Source organism: Carettochelys insculpta, chromosome 1, assembly GCF_033958435.1.
Source record: "Carettochelys insculpta isolate YL-2023 chromosome 1, ASM3395843v1, whole genome shotgun sequence".
In the NCBI taxonomy this organism is placed as follows: Eukaryota; Metazoa; Chordata; order Testudines; family Carettochelyidae; genus Carettochelys; species Carettochelys insculpta.
Genome location: NC_134137.1, coordinates 368,174,441 through 368,193,074, shown reverse-complemented (window position 1 = coordinate 368,193,074; position 18,634 = coordinate 368,174,441). Strand labels below are relative to the sequence as shown.

Genomic DNA, 18,634 nt, shown 5'->3' with positions numbered 1-18,634 from the left:
ATGGACAAAAGGTGTTAAACACCCAAGTTGCAAGGCTCCTTTAAAAATACATTTTAGAGGACCAGAAAGACCATTGAATGCTTAAGAGTAGTACCACAGTCTAAGTTGATACATGTGATAGTTGTATATATGGTTGTTTATTACTACTGTTGGCTGAGCTAGCAAAGCTATGATCTTACTAAGTAGAAGCCTGTGTCTTTTGAGTGTATTTTATTCCTCATGCTGCACGTATGTGGGAAACTATACAAATGAGTTGCTTGTGTGTAGCATGCATGCTTCTATAAATCACTGTAAATTGTTCTAAGAGACAATGTGCAGCACGGCTAACTGGAAGAGCTGAGATCTAGGGGTGTCTTTGATTTTATTGACTGATTAAAACATCACTTTTATGAAGATATGACAGAGCAGATGCACTAAAGTTGCAGGTGTATTGATAATTGACTGCACAATTCAGGAAACATTCACTCTCCAAAAATATGACATTGCCATAAAGTTAATCTGTGGCTTGACTTTACAAAAGGGTGGAGCATTCAAAGTTCAATCTGAAGCATGGCTTTAAATCAATCTGTTTGGACTATGCATGCAAGTAGGGCTGGTCTGGCCATGTTGGCTAAAATGCTGGTGGCTTGGGGCAATTAAACATCCAGTAATTGTTTGCATGGGTGACTGTAATCTGATGGGGAAAAACATTTAGGCTGTGTCTACACTTACTAAAAAGTTTGAAAAGGCCATGCTAATGGCCAGATCGAAGAATACTAATGACGCGCTGAATTGCATATTCAGCAGCTCATTAACATGCCGCTGGCCGCGACCCTTCGAAATTGCCACATTTCGCTGCTGTGTGGCTCAGCTACATGGGGGTCCTTTTCAAAAGGATCCCACCAACATCGAAATCACCTTATTTCTATGAGCTCATTATCCCGTTATTCCTATGAGCTTCATTGTAAATGTGTCTAATTAGGAAAGCACTAGATTAGTAATCTCTACCATTAATAGTAAGTGGCCAACTACCTGTATCTATGAATTCTAGGAATAAGGGGATTTCGATGTTGGTGGGGTCCTTTCGAAAAGGACCCCTGTGTAGCCGAGCCGTGCGGGAGCAAAATGTGGCAATTTCAAAGTGCCGTGGCCGGCAGCATGCTGATGAGGTGCTGCATATGCATTTCAGCACCTCATTAGTATTCTTCGATCTGGCCATTAGCATGGCCATTTCAAAGTTTTTGGTAAGTGTAGACGTAGCCTGACAGGTTCATCTTGAGCAGCAGAAATAATTGAGCCAATTTATGAATCTGTAAATCCCCCATAAGAAAAAAACATATTTGCTCCAATATGTACCACAAGTTAAATAGTTAGGATCCAACTGACAGAGTTTATTGGGCTTTTCCTTTTCTCTTCAGCAGCTCCAATAACAATAATAATAATTATTATTATTGACAGATTGAACCTCTCAAATCCAGAACTCTCATCCAGCAACATCTATAATTCCCCATGATTTTAGTTACCCGGATGATCATTTATCATCAGTGTGACCAAGCTTCTCCTGGTCCCATAAAGTTTAGCAGCCTCAAATCCTGACTCTCGGTGTCCTGTGCTGTTGTTTAGCTGTAATTTACCTCTAAATGTCTTCTAAGGGCTCAGTAAGCAGTGAAAGAGTTGGTAATGAACTAGACAATATTCACCTTATGGAGTCCTGCAAAATCTCTCGTCCAGCACGGGTCAGATCCCGAAGGTGCCGGATGAAAGAGTCTCAACCTGTATATACCAAGTTTCACATTGAATATGTTAAATTGGGATTCAGCAGTGAAACAAGAGAACATCTACTAGAGCAGCTGTTACAGTGGTTTGAATGATATTATGTAGCCAGAGATTTAAGAAATAGATCAGTGCCAGAAGCTGAGCTCTGTGGACAGCTGAAGAAGTAACTTATTATGAATTATTTGTGCAGAAATAATTAAAAATGTGTGAATTTTGAATTATTTACTGGTGCAATAAAGAGATTTACTCCTTTACTGTCTTTCTACAGCATGGCAGCAAATGTTTTCTGCAAACCATGAAGGCAATCTGCAAAAAATATTTTTGCATGCATTGTTCCTTGTGACAGTGGCCAAAAACAGGTGCTTCAGAAGGACTGAACAAAACAAGTGATCCATCCCCTATTGCTCATTCTCAGCTTCTGGCATCTTTGGAATTGTACATGAATACCAGTTTGTTAGACAAGCATCAGACCATCACGGAAGGTGTTGCAAAGCGGGGGGAGGCATTATAAGTCTTGTATTGTATGCCTTATGATTGCATACACTGTATTGAAAGCCCTGAAGTGGGCAGTTGTGTTAACCAGCTATGTTGTCAGATCTGTTCAGCATTCCTTTTCTGGATACATGTGGAAATTAACTTATTTAGAATAATGAACTGTAGGGATGTTATAGGAAAGCATAGGGAAACACAGGAAAGCACAAGGTGGTAGGCCAAGAGATGATGATGACTGGCAAAGAGGCTTTCTTTGACTCAGTTTTGAACCTCTTCTTCGGAGAAGTACTTATGGGACAGTAACGTACAAACGGGCCATCTTTTCCATGTAACATTGTTTTGATCAAGTGTGGTCATTAAAAACCCAAAGGCACTTTTTTATTGTACAATCCTTTGGTGTTCTAACCGAAACCCAATTTGAGGAATTCCATTCTGTATCTATAAACTTTCCCACCCCTCATAATTTCAATTGGCGATGTTACTGGTCTTTACTTCCTGGCTTAAACTGTTAAACAAACGTTGCATATCTCCCCAGGATGAAGTCATTTCTGTAAATGGAAAGTCTGTAAGTCGCCTGGTCATCCTTTCATGTAAAGGAAAGATAAACCTACAAGAATCCTTTAACAGCACATCCACTTTAACACTACAAGGATTTTAGGGTCAAACCCATCCCAGTAGAGACCTAGGCTATGTCTATACAGGAGTGTTATTCCTGAATAAGCTATTCCAAAAGAGATATTCTGGAATAGCTTATTCCAAAATAGTGCAGCTACCCGCAATATGCATTTCGAAATAGCGTTCTGCTATTTTGAAATAGAGCATTTACAGCCCAATCGAGCCTATTTCAAAATAGAACCACTGGATGCACTATATGGCTTATTTAGGAATAGACTATTCCCTGTCTACACAGCCCCTATTTCTAAATAGGTGCTATTCTTTGTGAAATGAGGTTTACCTATATCAAAATAAAGTGTCATATTGGCGCTTGCATAGGTATTTCAAAATAGCGGCTGCTCTTCCAAATAACTTTGCTATGCAGATATACCCCTACAGACACAGTCACTAAATATTTACTGTTATGTAGCTAAAGTGCCTCCATGTGAAATGGATTTAATTGTTTGTTCCCCTCATTCTGTTTTTTCCTTATACATTTCCCGGTGTTTCTACATCTACAGGACATTAATATGGGTCAAATAGGGGCTTAATCACTTGCTTACAGTTAAGTCCATGTTTTACAGCACTGGATCATAGAAGGAAAGGCAAATTTGAACAAAACATTACAATAATTCGAGTTGGATGAGGCCTGAAATAGGAAGAGGAACTCACCACAGTAAAACCTATCAGAAAGATTCACTGCGGGCCAGGCAGTGGGCCTGAACCAAAGCTATTTATCATCCCTAATGGTAACTACCAATGACTGTTGAACAGCTGGCTTGTTGTTAATGGATAGAAACCAGGACTGTTACCTTGAGATCCAGACCCAAACACTGTGGCTCCATGGCCCACCTTTAATTAGTAAGAAATTTGTTCCTAGAAGATTTCCTGGGATGAAAAAGAAGAGAGGGATACAAGAGAGGGTAGTAAATGTAAGTCATATTAAAACAATCTCTAGCTCCTCAAAGAGTGGTCCTGTCAGCTTCCTGAAATGATGGAACAATAGGTAGGTTATGAGAAGGAAAATTGGCGCAAATTGAGAGAAAGGATGCTCTGGCAGCAACCACAAGCAGCCAGCCACTCACTGGCTTAATCCTTGCCCTCAGGCTGCTCTCCACAATATAGATGACACCTTGTCAGTGATTAGGATAACGTGCTGGGTCACCCATGAATCCAGTGGACTAAATTGGCTATTGAGGGAGGCTTACTGCAGTGCAGAGGCAGCTGTCCACATAACCTAAATTTTCTTTTTCGATCTGTCATCATCGAGGTACTAACAGTAATTGTCATGGGATTCCGCTCTCGTTAGTGTCCCCTAGACACATGTCCCTTTGTGCTCATGCTTTCACGAAATAGTAGAGGCCTTAAGTGTTCCAGTGTATTGGTTTATTACCTTTCGGAAATAAAGTTTAGTGTGTGGTTTCTCTTTTTGTTCTTTTTCTTGTTATTGTCTGCGTAAGTAGAAATGGGAGAGAGCTACTTCCCCTGAGTTCCAAGTGACTAAACAGTTAATTCTCACCAATAACTAAGAAGTCTCAGCCTGATACAACATATTTCCGAGGCAAGAGGGGCACAGGCTTTTTCCCCTTCTTTACTTCAGGTTTTCTTCCTTTCTTTTTTTTCCTTTTGGTGGTGGTTGCTTGGAGAATATGCTATTCATCGCATCATCTTGACCATATCCTACTCAAAAGGACATTGCTTATTCCCCCAGTCAGTGTGAGAGCTGAATCTTAATTAGCAATGCCAACTTCCTAACTGCAACAACTTATAAAAACTTTGCCATGACCTACCCCTCCTCAGATGCCCTGCTTCCCTGATCTTTCTCGATTCTCTCTGCCACTGGGTCTCCCACACCCTCATTCACTTTCAGTGGGTTGGAGCAGGAGGCTGGGGTTGGGGAGGGAGTAAGGGCTCCTGATGAGGGATGTGGGCTCTAGGCTGAGGTTGGAGATGAATGGTGTGGGGTACAGGAGGGGGCTCAGGGTGGGACAGGAGCTGGGCTGTGGGAGGGTGAGGGGTGCAAGTTCTGGGAGGGAGTTATGGTGTGGGAGCGGATTCCATTTTGGAGAAGGTGGTTGGCGCAAGGGAGAGTATCTGAGGATGTGAGCTCTGGGTGGCACATATCTCAGGTGCCTTCTGGAAGTGGTCAACCTGTCCAGCTTATAGGAGGAGGGGCTGCAGACTCTGTACACTGCCTGAGCCCACCAGCACAGCCCCCTTAACTCCCATTGACTGTGATTCTGAGCCAATGGGAGCTGCGGAGCTGGGGCAGCCCATGTAGCCCCCATGGCCACTCCTGCACCTCAGAGCTGATGTGCTGTCCACTTCGAGGAACCATGCAGAGCCAGGGAGCCTATCTTAGCTCTGCTTCACCCCTGTTTCTTCTTTCAGTAGCCTAGTCAGCAGTGCTAACCAGACCAGCCAAGTTCCCTTTTCAACCAGGCATTACAGTCGAAAACCAGATATCTGGCCCTCCTAATCTTAATGCAGATGTTTGTGGGAGTCTGATTTTCAGCCAGTGCTCAGAGTAGATTTTAAGATTTAGATTAATGAAAACCAGTCCTTCCTGCTCCACTCTATCTTGTGTTTTTTTCCCCAGTTGATTTCTGTATATGAATGGTCCTAAGGCGTTTGCCTCCTACAGTGATGGGTGCTACCGTTGTTATGCTTAAAAGAAGTACATGGGATCTTTTTCACAGGGATAAGGACCATGCCACATTTATTAAGCTATATAGATGAAGTAGCATATGCTTTCTCTCTCTCTCTCTCTCTCTCTCTCTCTCTCTCTCTCTCACACACACACACACACACACACACACACACACACACACACACACACACACACACATATCTATATCTATCTATCTATCTATATATATATATCTATATATCTATATATATATATTCTGTTGCTCTCCCTGATCTGCTTTCCAGATAGATAGGAATGGGGGGTTGAGCCAAGTTCTTTCTGTTAGGACTGGTGTTCCACGTTGTAGCAGGATGGAACGCAAAGACTCAGACAAGACGCCCCATTCTTTACAGGGTTTTTCCCTCATGCAAGTTCATGTGTTTCACTTTATCAGGCCTTACTTAATCACTCAGCATTTCAAACAACAGCCAGCATTTCAAACAGTCAAACAGTTCCCAGCATTTCCAGCAGTCCTTCTGGGTGCGACCTCATCCAGGTGTTGCCTTGCATGCTGATGGCCCAAAGGTGTTGGTCTCTTGGGAAAGTCCTTATCCATTCTTCATCAAAAAAGGGTGCCTGCCTCCAACTTTGAGGTAGTCAATTTACCTTGTTTTGGTTTGCCCCAGGTCCTGGTCTCCACATCTGATACTCTAGGCATTGAAGGTCCTTTCATGTCCATTCTTTCTCTCATTCACACACACGGGCACACATTTACACAATTGCAGCATGGCAAGAACAAAGAATGTGTGTTACAATTTAACATATTGCAGAGTGAACAAAGTAATGAAGAATGCATGTTACCTAGCAGAAAGTCTTAACACAGTCTATAATAGTATAGCAAAAATCTACAAAACTATTAAGTCTATATTATTTATTATTAGTCTATACTGTAAAACCTTGAAAGAGACTGTGGGGCCAAAGGATGTGATAGCCTCAACTCTCATTTAGTGGCAAGTGCGAGAGTTCCATCCCTACTAGGAGGCATTGTGCACCTTCAGAGACTAGCCCACATTTGCCCACAGAAACACTTCCTATTTGTCTGGTTATAGCATGGCTACCCACATTTTCTCTTGGTGTTAATGCCACTGTTGTGAATAGGAAAATATTGTGCACCCTTTGAAACGTCCGGTCTGCCGTCACCCACCTGCTGTCAGTGGGTTTGCACAGGTGTTTAGAAATGGTCACAAAAAGGTTTGAGTAGATTGCTGAAGACAAAGCAGTGAATCAGTGGCAGAATTCAGACTAGAAACCTAGGAGTTTTAAATCCCGTCATTCCATTTTTGGTTTAGGTCCTGATTCAGCAAAGCCCTTCAGCCAGTCTGAAATGTAAACACAAAGTCCATATTCAGTAAAGCACTGAAGGACAGGCTTAATTTAATCACCCTTAAATTCCATTAAAGTTAAACACATGCATAAGTGCTTTGTTGAATTGGGATGGATTTAATCATATGCTAATGGCTTTGCTGGATCCCTACTTTAATGATGACTGGGATTAATTGGAATGAACACCTACTTTTTTTGTTTGTTTGTGTTGATGTGTTTTCTAAAGGTCAGTCTCATTTGTTTTATTAGTAAGAAACAGTGGGGCCATCACCAGGCCATTGTTTTGTCCTCATACCTAGAACAAGTCTATCAATGTGTTCACTAGTTGTCTGCCATCAATGGCAATTTGTGGCATAATTTTGACCCTGTACCCTTGCACGTATAGGAAGGAGGCACTGCCGGAGAAAAGAAATGGAGCAGATAGTTTTAATAATAAATATATGGTATGGTTTCTAAAATACTGCACATTAATATTATAAGTAAGAAATCAAAGTGCAAGTAACCATGGTTCCCTAAGCAAAATATAGGAACCTGCATACAGACTACCAAAGCAGAGGGTACATTGCAGAATTAGCTACTTAATGTTTCTAAAATGGCATGAAATGAACAAGGGGGAGATTTTCGAAGGCCCAAATAGCAATTAAGCGCTTGAGTCTAAATGATGGGCTGGGGAGTTTGGTGTCTAATAGCCATTTATGTCTTTGAAAGTCTCTGAATAGATCAGTGTGGGTTTTTTTCCTTTTATTTAAGTGTGAAATATGCTTCCATGGTTCTCAAGGCCAGAAGGGATCATTATGATCATTAGGTCTGACCCGCTGTGTAATATTGGCCATAGATTTTTACCTGGCATTTCCTGAATGTAGCTCTGGTAAGTATTGAGGTCCTAAACTTGCAGGCTGCTCAGTGTGGGTTAAGCCGTGCATGGCAAAGGTTGCCAACACTCCAAGTTTGGCCTTGAGTCTTATAATTGAAGATTATGTCACGTGATGAAATCTCCAGAAATCCATCCAGCCTAAGTTGGCAATCTTAGCATCACCTGAGGGCAGTCACAGCAACTCTGAATGGGTAGAGAAGGCTGCTGGCAGGTTTAGGACATTTGCTTTTCTGCTGCATTATTTCTTTCTCTTTAATTAAGCTGAAATGGATAGGGGATGGCAGTAATCCCACAAATATCCAAACAGCCACTTTAGCATTCCTGTTATCTGTGAAACTGTGGAAACTAACAAGGTGTGTAAGACGAGCAAGAATATTTGTCCACTAAAGACCATAGAAGGGGATGAGCAAAATCAAGGATTTTGCCTGAAAAAAACCTGCAGGTTTTTCTCCTGTAGTAATTCAGGAAAGAGATGAGTCACTGAAGGTTAATGAGCGAGTGAAGTATATTCCATTGCCCACTGAGCCATGTTAAAGGATACTTGACAAAACTGCTGATCAAATGTTTCATTATCAGTTTTGAAATGTGCTTTTCATATAACTTTTTCTCCTCCTTTCAATAACTGGGAAAAGTGCAAAAGTTAATTTGAGCATAGTAATGTGTTCAGGTGCACTAAGAAAAACAGAGTAATTCGCCTGAGTTATAGCCCTAAAGCAGAGAAAATACGCAAGGCTTTCATTTAAAAATGTAAGCTTTATGGTTTGATCTTTGTGCGGTCTGGGTATTCTGTCCTGGGCATGTATCAGATAGAGAACTTATGAGCCATAACCAAGATTTTCAAAAGTAGCAAGTGATTCTGAGTGCCCCAATATTTAGTTGATCCATTTTTGGCATGCCTTAAAGAGGCCTGAGTTTCAGAGAGAGGGTGCTCAGCGCTTTCTGAAAATCAGGTCTCTTTAAGTCATGTCCAATTGGTCACACACAGTCACAGGTTACTTTTGGAAACCTTGGTCTAAGAAAAGAGTTTGGAAATAATCATGGTTAATTACCAGTAGTGACTTGTTATATACTTTGTCGTTATTCAGTATGCAAGGTGATTTGGTCTCCTAACATTCAAAAAAGTTGTACTCTTTGATATACAATTTTCCTCCTACAACAAGGTGAAAATAATCTGCAATAATGATGTTGTTTGTTTGTTTCAAAATGCATAGTTGTTTCAAACATAAATGCCCAGCTGGAAGTCACCTAGGGTAGGGCATGTATGAGGTGTAAATGATTTGAAACATGTAATGTTATTTACTTGGCACTAAACTTTTTAAAGCAGTATTTTCATTTTCTGAACAAAGCAGGCAATACTGCAATGGGCTTCCCCTTCTGAATTGGGGTCTTTGTTCCAGGCTGCACCCATTACCTTTTTAAAAGTTCAGGCTTTTAAAAACTAAATCTAATTTAAAACTAATCGGCAGCGGCCAGCCACATAGCTGGAGTATTTTCCATTCTAGGCAATGTTATCCTAATTTGATGCACACATGGGTGCTTCACACAATCTGCAAATTCATCGCTGGCATCTTGCATTAGTCATCTGACAGATTGCCAAGCATTTCATATTCCTTTCATGTGACTTCTTACAAAACACAAACGCACACAGACACACAGATCAGGCACAGCCTTATTTCTGCCAATAGCCAGTTTGGTGTTGTTTACAACAGCTGTATATAAAAATCTCTGCTTATTCATAAATATCCTTTGCTTTAAGATGCCAAAGTACTTGCTCGTGGCTTATATTTTCCAGTTTTTTTCTGATATAACAATATTAAGCTGCAGCCTGCAGTGAAAGCCAGAGGCAATGAAAAATGTAATGCTCTTTTTGCATAGATTTTGTTTATAACATTTATACTGTTAATTAAGCACAGTGTTTTTTTTTTCAATTGTGCCCTTTTACATCTTTTTTCTTCATCAACGCTACATCAAAAATGGTCAGTCTCCTAACTGTGCCTTTTTTTTTTTATCTCTTTGTTCCACTTTCTAGTAACGGCACAGCTAACAAGATGAATGGAGCTTTGGATCACTCAGATCAACCAGACCCAGATGCCATTAAGATGTTTGTTGGACAGATCCCACGTTCATGGTCGGAAAAAGAGCTAAAAGAACTTTTTGAGCCTTATGGAGCTGTCTACCAGATTAATGTTCTCCGAGATAGGAGTCAGAACCCACCCCAAAGCAAAGGTACAGTAGTAGGATTGTGTTTGTTTACGTTCTCTTTTAAAACTCTCATATCTTCAGTATTTCCTAAGGCACTTCTGTCTTTGAAGTATACTGTATTAAGCCAGCCAGAAACCTAAGAGATGACACTTTCTGAATACTGAAAGATTACTGGCTACCTCCTCTTCATAAATTGACGTTTAAATATCTGTTATCTTGAAGAGACCATTTTGACTGCACAAAAAATAACAAAAGAGTACAACCCTAGTGTAAATTATTATTGCTGAGAGACATGGGAATCTGAGCAGTTAGTTTCCTTGGATTAGCTCATGAAAAATATAGTGTTCCACTTCCTTCCACTTACCCTTGCGGCACTACAGGTGGGAATAATTTAAGGGCTTTAGGAGGAGATAACACAGTACTGGGCTCCTACTACTTACCTCTCTGGAGGCAATAAAAAGTCCTATCTCATTTCCAGGTTTCTGATTTCTCTTTTAAGGTCACTTTTGGGACTGTCTCCTTTGCTGTTATTCATGCAAAAGATAGCTTCCATTTGTCTTCATTTTTGTATCTGTTTACAAGTTGAACACTTTCATCTGGCACCCTTGGGACCCGACAGTTGCCGAATGAGAGAATTTGCCAGACCATGGAAGATAAATATTGTCTAGCATATTACCAACACTTCCACTGCTTACTGAGCTCTTAGAAGACATTCGGGGTAGATTACAGCTAAGTAACAGCACAGAACACTGACAATGAGGACAGGTGGCTGGAAACAAACTTTATGGGACCATAGGTTACCTGGTCACACCCATGATAGGTGGTTGTCCAGCTAACAAATGTCATGCTGGATTAAAGATGTTGCTGGATGAGTGTGTTCTGGATTATGTAGGTTCAACCAGTAATATATTTATCCTTAACAGTATTTCTGTGCGCTTATATATAAATGTATACAGGTGTCTCTCTAGATACAGATATAGACGTGTGTGTATGCTTGAGTGTATAAAAATATAAAATGTGAATATTTGTGTAACTATTTACATATCACAGAATAATTTTCCTCATATGAAATCCCCTTTGTTTACTATGTTTGGCATTTTCAGACCTTCTCCAGAATATGCATGCTAAATAGTTGTCAGTGTTGAGAATAACAAGTGTTAACTTTCCAGCAATGAATCTCTCCGGAAGCATCTTCCTGGGGATACTTGATTTTTTTCATCCTTAGCCTCTTCTCACCACATCTTTAAAACATGCATACTGTGGAGAACATCAGACAGAGATTTTATGGGTCAGAAGCTGACTAACAGTACTGAACAACACTCTGTAAGGGTTTCCATTCAGCCTGAGGTGATCACTACCCTCGGCATCAGGATCCAAAATTTTAAATGTTCCCATGTCTTCTGTTCTCATAGCAGGCTTACCTCTGCATGCTGGGTCAGAATTTTCTCTTCCCTCCTGTGGCTATGGCACTGGCAGATGTAGCAGGGTTATGTCTCTTTGACCTATTCCCTTGCAGCTCTTCTCCCTGATAATCCATCAGAACAGATTAATCTGTTCTTGTATGTGCTGTTCTTGCTTTTGTGGATTCCCTTCATACTTTACATTTGCTTATGAGGCATCAGGCATATAAGAAGAGTTTATAGCATGGAATTTATGTCCCAAATAAAATTCAAGTTCTAGCAATGAAACTCTTTAATAAAACTGGAAGCATTTTCTTGTTGCAACATTAATGCTGTTCTTCCAAACTTGCCTCGGCATATTCCCTAAGGAAACAGAAGGTGATGTATAAAAGAGTTTTTTCAATATGCATCCTTTCCTTTCATGCTGGATAGAAGACAATATTAAGAGGTGAAGTGACTGGATTTACTATAGTCCATGCTGGTGCGGATGAGCAACCCACTGCTGAGCTTAAACCAACAGGATGCTGAACTTTGAGGTTAGCTTCATTCAAAGAGTTCATTCCCAACCAACAGAAAAGCTTTCCTAGTAAGCAGTAAATGAAGTAAGAATGGCATTCAGGTAAGAGGGAAGAAGCCCGTTTTTTTGAGGTTTCCCATTATTTAATACCTGCCTGTCTGGCAAGCTGAGGGTAAGAAGATTAAGCTTTCATAGATTAATTCTCAAGACTTTATTAGTTCTCTCCCACCCAGTCTCTTTAGAATGCTGATCTTTTCTTTTGACTTGTGTTCTCAGTCAAGGGAACAGGAGATACCACTACATTTAAAGTGAGGAAAAACAATCAAGTTTAGTTCTTGAAAAATCCAGACAATCCTGCAGACCTAAATTCTGGTATTATGCCAGCAAGTAGCCCCACAAATGGCTATTCCTGTAGAAACCACCTCTGAGGCATAGAGATGTGGTCCCATGCCCATTCAATCTTTGCTCAGATGAGACTGCCAATGATTGTGCTCACTGTAGACATCTCTTCAGTTTTTCAGGGGCATCTCTTCTCTAGCAGCAAGACCTAGACTTTAATAACAAAGTCATACAAGGGGTTCTGTTTCTCTTAGAGGATGTCTACACAGCAAAGTTATTTCGAAAAATGCCCGCTATTTTGAAGTAACTTTTTGAGCTTCTACACAACACAACTGCTATTTCAAAATAATTTCAAAATAGCAGTCGTCTTCTTTGAAATTGGTAAACCTCACTCTATGAGGACTAGTGCCTATTTCGAATGAGGTATTTCAAAATAGAGGCTGTATGGACAAGGAGTAGGGTATATTTTGAAATAAGGTATTCTGGAATATTTTATTTTGAAATAAAGCTGCTGTGTAGACATAGTATTTGGATTAGAGCCGAAAGAGTGCTGCTTCCAGGGTCTTTAATCTCAAATAGGTTCTGTTATGTGTGGACATTATTTCAGAATAAGTTTTGCTTATTTGGTGCTTCCCTGTAGTGTTGGCACATTATTCAAAAGTTTATTTTAGAATAATAATTACAAATTAAGTTATTCCGGAATAATTCTGTAGTGTAGACATACCCTTAATGACACTCCAAAAACACACATTGTAACCAGGAAAAATCTCTTTTTACCGAAGGCTGTTTCTCTTTTACAGTACATGTAGCTATCTCATTACATGATATGTTGAAGCTGCATCTTAAATACTTGTGGCCATTAAAGATCCCAGGGGACTTTTTAAAAGAGCAAGTGTGATTTAAATTCCACCAACCTAAATTTCTTTCATATCTTCAGTTGGATATAAATTATTTCAGCTCTGCTCTCTCTGCCCTTGTGCAACATTGTTAATCAACAGTTTTCTTCTACCTGAGGGGTGGCTGCACTGCAGTACTTGGGATTACGATGTTCTCTTTTTAGGTGCCAGTCTGGTGGAGCATTTGAAACTTTACACCTCTTTCATTATTCTGGGAGTTTGACAAGTTCGTAAAATTTAACTACATGATCGGGTATTTTTTTTCCTCCTGTAGCATATCTCGTGTGTGTCTTTCCACCACAAGAGAAATTCAGAGAGTAAAAACATAAATTATTATTGAGCTAAACTTTTAAATTTAGCATATGCAAGTGGGTTAATGGGTGCAGGACTTTACAAATCAAAGTAAGATGAGGTGAAGATTTCCCTTCTTCCTCGCCTCTTCCAACATCTCTCTTCTATTGCCTTGCTGCTTGAGAATAGAGACAAGCGAGACAAAAATACACTTTTCCTCTGTAATATCAGCTGGAGAGAAGAGGAGGGTTACAACTTGCGCTCCGAATTTACTTAGAATAATCTAGGTTGTATCCACCTTAAGGAGAGGAATTCTCTGGAAAACAAAGAGGCTGACTTGTAGTAAAACTGAGTTACCCTTGAAGCCTTTTTACAAAATTTTACAAGATTAAGAGAAGGGCTGCTGTGTGAACAATGAGATGTTGTCGTCAAAAGCGGGTGCTAGGTATTATCATCCTTTTTTGCATGTTTATTTGAGTCCCTGGCCAGGCAGTGGGTTCTGCTAACACAACAGTGCAACAGGTTACATGTGTTGGGAGACAGATGAATAAAGCAAGCCATGTACAAAAACTCTTTGAGGTTCGTCAGCCATAATTAGGTCTTCAATAACCATGTGATGCAGTTGCATGAGTGTGAGAGGGATAGGAGACAAGGGGCCCACCTCTTACATTCTGGTCTCCTCCCACCATCCCCAATGTACCCGTTAGCTATCAGTCAGCACTTTTGCAGAGCAAAAGAGGAGCTCAGGCAGCGCTGGCCTGAAGGGAGAATTTACAAGGGCATGCACAGCTGTGTCACTGTGGTTCTCCCAGAAATACACTTCTACTGAGTGCTGCTCGGGCATGACAAAGCTAAGCAAGCAGTCTACACCTATCTAACAGGTGTCATTGGCTGCCAGTGAGAATGTTCCATCCCAATCCCCCCAAAGGTCTTGTGGCTGCACTTGGCTTCTGAAAGTATGAGAACTCCAAAGCAACCTTCAGAGTGTTGCACCTGATCTTCTTCCCAGTACAGTAGAGTCTTGATTGATTTGCCATAAGTATCCTGTTCCCTGTCCATAACTCCCCTGTGGCCTAATGCCACATGCTATATATATATATATGGAATAGCTTTCAGCTATCATGTCTAATATGTGTTTTGCTGAGAATAGATAGAGCTATCTTTAATACCCTTGAGCTAATAAACTCCACAGACTATAGCTGTTAAAAATGTAAATAATTACATGTAAGTGCAGGCACAGATGTGTGTGCTTTGTGGAACCCATTGGGGCTTAAGTAAACTTCAGTCTTCGGACTTTGTGTACAGTACTGTAACTTACTCTGCATGGGATTGTATAAGATAGGGGTTAGCAATCCCCAGCAGAGTGCCAAGAGTGGAAAATGAGCCGATTTTCATCAGCACGCGAAGCAGGAGCTCAGCGCCACCCATCCACCCCAATGCAGCCAGGAGTTGCTTAAAGCCATGCTGCCTGTGCATTAACAAAAGACCAGCTAATGCTACCAACTGCCATGTAAACATTAAAGCTCTGCATCTTTATTTATTTATTAATGAAGCTGTTGCAAATAGAACTATTAGGGACTTTAAAAAGTATCACAGGCACTCAGACCATACAAAGAGGTCAAAAGGTCAAATTTTGGCACTGTGCCTTGGAAAGGTTGCTGACCCCAGTATAAGAAATTGTAGTGACAGCTGTTTAGAAGTTAACTTTTTATATCGAGAAATAATTATTTTACGCTGTGTAGTAATAATAGTTAATAAAGGCAAATGCTGATATTCGTAACATATTAAATGACAATTTATAATGCTATAAAAACATGTCTTGTTTTAGGGACAAGTCGAAGGGGCTGCCTTAAGTTTGCATTTTCAAACTTGGTCCTTGATTCTGGGGTGCACAGTTTCTAAATCTGAAAGAGTATTCACTCCAGACTTACTCTGCATGGGATGTGTACGGCAATATAAAATATAGGATAGATGTGAGCTGATGTCTAAAAAGGTACGTCTTATTTCAGAAATCTCCTGGAGTTTTCAAAGAGGCTTTTTCAGGGAGTGGACAGGTGTGAAATTCTGTAGATCATCTGCTGGGATTTCCCAGGGGCAGTTCACAATGTATCACACAGGAGACTAATACACAAAGTTGCCAGCAAATCAGAGAAGGGATCACTTGCAAATGGAGAAAGCAGCTGGAAATGTGATCGAGGGTAAATTTGAACAGGGAAAGGTTAAGGGCCAGGGAGAAATAGATTTGAAGATTGGAGAGCCACAGGGACTGATATTGGAGATCGATATTATTTTCATGCTGTATGCAAAATGACTTTGAAGAAAGTACCGCTAATGTTACCCATGTTTTTTGGTGAATACAAAATTGATTGGGTGGGGAAAGAAGCAGCAAATAATATGGTGAAAGGGATCAGATATGGAGGAGTCTGGCTGGATAAAATGACCCATAAACAACAAGGATAATTTTGAGGTTTGCATCATATTATATGTTAAAATAATACATTTTGCAGATTAAAGAGCAGGAGAAGGATTTTGAAGAGTCACAGAAGCTAGAACCATAAAGGACTAGCATGATGCATAGTGATCAAAAAGGCATGAAAAAGCAAAGCTGTATAAACAGCACAGAACACAATATATAGGGGAACACCCTGGCTATGGTTACACTGCAGCGATTTGTCAACCGAAGTCACTGTTGGAAGAGATTTCCTGACAAAACTGTCAATATAGTGCAGCCACACACAAAAGCCAATAGTGACAGAGTGATAGCCATGTTAGTCTGTATTCTATCAAAACAAAAAAGCAGTCAAGTAGAACTTCAGAAACTAACAAAATAATTAGGTGATGAGCTTTCGTGGGGCAGCCCCACTTCTTCTTCTGGTATGGCTATGATCTGAAGAAGTGACTCTGTCCCACGAAAGCTCATCACCTAATTATTTTGTTAGTCTTTAAAGTTCTACTTGACTGCTTTTTTGTTTTCACAAAAGCCAATGGGAAGAGCAATCTGCTCTGTCAACAGAGCAGCTGGACTGCCCTGCCACTCTCTTGACAAAACAGGCACCAGGAATCACAGCAAACAGGGCTGCCCATTGTTCTAGAGTCCCTGTCTGTTGAGAGATGGGCCCCCAGAGCATCGCCACCGCTTTCTTGTCGACAGAATCTGTCTGCAGCAGTGTTATGCTTCGTGACTCAGAGGTAGAATGCTACCAGCAAAAGTGCTGAGTTTTGTCAACAAACTGTCAGCAAAACACATAGTGTAACCATAGCCAAGAGGACTTGAAATGGATTTTGTACAGATCATATTTTTAACTATTTCTTCTAAGATTTAGAACCATTCCAAAGAAGAGCATCAAGAGAAGTGGTCCAAATTTTAGTAGTGTGACTCTTAATAGGGCTTGAAAGGTTAAGATCTAAAAGGGTTAACTTGACAGGGAAATATTTAAAAAAAAAATAGGTGAAGAAGGGGAAACCTGTGGGAAAACTGCAGGGCTGTACTTGGGTTTTGGGACATTAAAAGCTGTAGGGAATCTGACCGATGTGCACAGTGAGGGTAGAACTAGATAAGCTCTTTCAATTATATTAATTCCTGAAACAACACAACATAGATGTAAGATAGAGAACAGTCAGAAAAAAAAAAGTATTTACATCAAACTCTGACGTTTTTCCCTCCATGCAGAAAGTAGGATTTCTTCAATCAGTGGAATCAGTGAATATTCCTCAAGAAAGTTATTCTGCTCACTACTGTTTCAGAGTGTTGTTTCTAATTCACAGACTAGCAAACAGGGTGAGCTCAGCCCCCATATAACAGGTAGTGTTTCCTCACTCAAACAGGTTATAAGATAGAATGGCAAGTCATTTTGGGGTGCTGCATTCAGCTTAATGAATGTCTTGGCTTTCTTGTGACCCAGGCCATTTTTGCATTGTTTGGAGGTCGGGGAGCAGGCAGAGCAGACGAGGTTAATTTCCCATCACATACATAAACTTGTCTACATGAAGTCTGCCTCATCTGAAAAGCCAGTCATAGTTTGTTGCGTAAAAAGGCACCACCTTAAAACCAACCCAAAGCCCGCTGACTGTTCAAAATAACTTTGTTGCTGAACACAGCTCACAAATATGTTGTAAGTTGAGTTATTCAAAATGACCTGTAAAGAGAAATAGTGGGCAAAAGAGGACTTTTTGTTGTTGTTTCTTGGTTTGATTTGGTTTGAGGTTTTTTGGTGGAGTACTGAAAAAAGTGTTTTATTTTTGTTTTTAGAAATTAGAAATTTAGCTCATGTTCTTCTTGGATTTCTGAATGAGTGGATAAGCAACACTTTCACCATCTTTTCCTTCTGGGTTTGTACAGCACCTCACACTTCGTGGTCCTGATCCTTGATTTGAGCTGCTATGTGCTACCATAGCACAAAAATTAAGAATACATCACAAGAGACTGAAAGAGTAGCTTCCACAGGCTTGTCTGCACTATATTAGTACTGATTTAACTTTATTGATTTAAACCTTTTCACTAATCTCTTAAAATTGACTATCCTGATAAAAGTGCCTTCACCTGCATCTGCACTAAGGGAGTCCATCAGTTTACAGGTTTCCAATGCAGCATGGTCAAAACAGTAGAAAAGCTGTGTGTTAACCAGCCCTTAGAAGCAAAGGGATTTTAAGTCAAAGTAAACAGGTTAGACACCTCCTTGAAGCCTGAGGTGGCTCTGCAGTAACCCTGCCTTTGTTTCCATGGTCCACAAGGCACCTTCAACACTCCATGCCACAGATCCAAATATTCAAAGTAAGGTTTCCTGTTTGGGTTCCAATATATTAAATTCTGCCAACAACATGTCATAAATGGAATTCAAAACAAACAAACAGTAAGTCTTCAGACCATTCACAGGTTTCCACAACCTGAACTTCCTGAAGGTCTTGCATCTGACGAAGTGGGTCTTTGCCCATAAAAGCTCATGCTCAAAAAAAAAAATCTGTTAGTCTATAGGGTGCCACAGGGCTTCTCCTTATTCTTTCTGAAGGGCTGTCTTCCTGCTTACTCTGCAGGAATTTCCAGGACATCTTGCCAGGAGTTCACCCTTCTTACTCCGGAAGGACCCAAAGCCTTCCCTGCCTTCTCCACAGGCATCTATTTTATATGCTCTAGGTCTGATTGAGTTCCATGATCTGCTGGTCACATGACTGTCTCTGTTTTCCTCATCTGGTTGGGACAACTGG

The 18,634-nt window shown here is 40.4% G+C and overlaps 1 protein-coding gene across 6 annotated transcripts in view; it reads left to right on the top strand.

Moving 5' to 3' along the window:
- The window catches only part of CELF2 (CUGBP Elav-like family member 2), a 550,837-nt gene that overhangs the window by 349,943 nt on the left and 182,260 nt on the right, over positions 1 to 18,634 (top strand). For 5 of the 6 annotated variants that reach the window (XM_075018013.1, XM_075018003.1, XM_075017993.1 and 2 more), the window contains one exon: positions 9,817 to 10,013. In XM_075018013.1, coding sequence (XP_074874114.1) covers positions 9,817 to 10,013 — 197 coding nt within the window. Of the gene's footprint in view, positions 1 to 9,503; positions 9,643 to 9,816; positions 10,014 to 18,634 lie in introns of those variants that run through there. The other variant, XM_075018033.1, reaches the window with a different exon arrangement.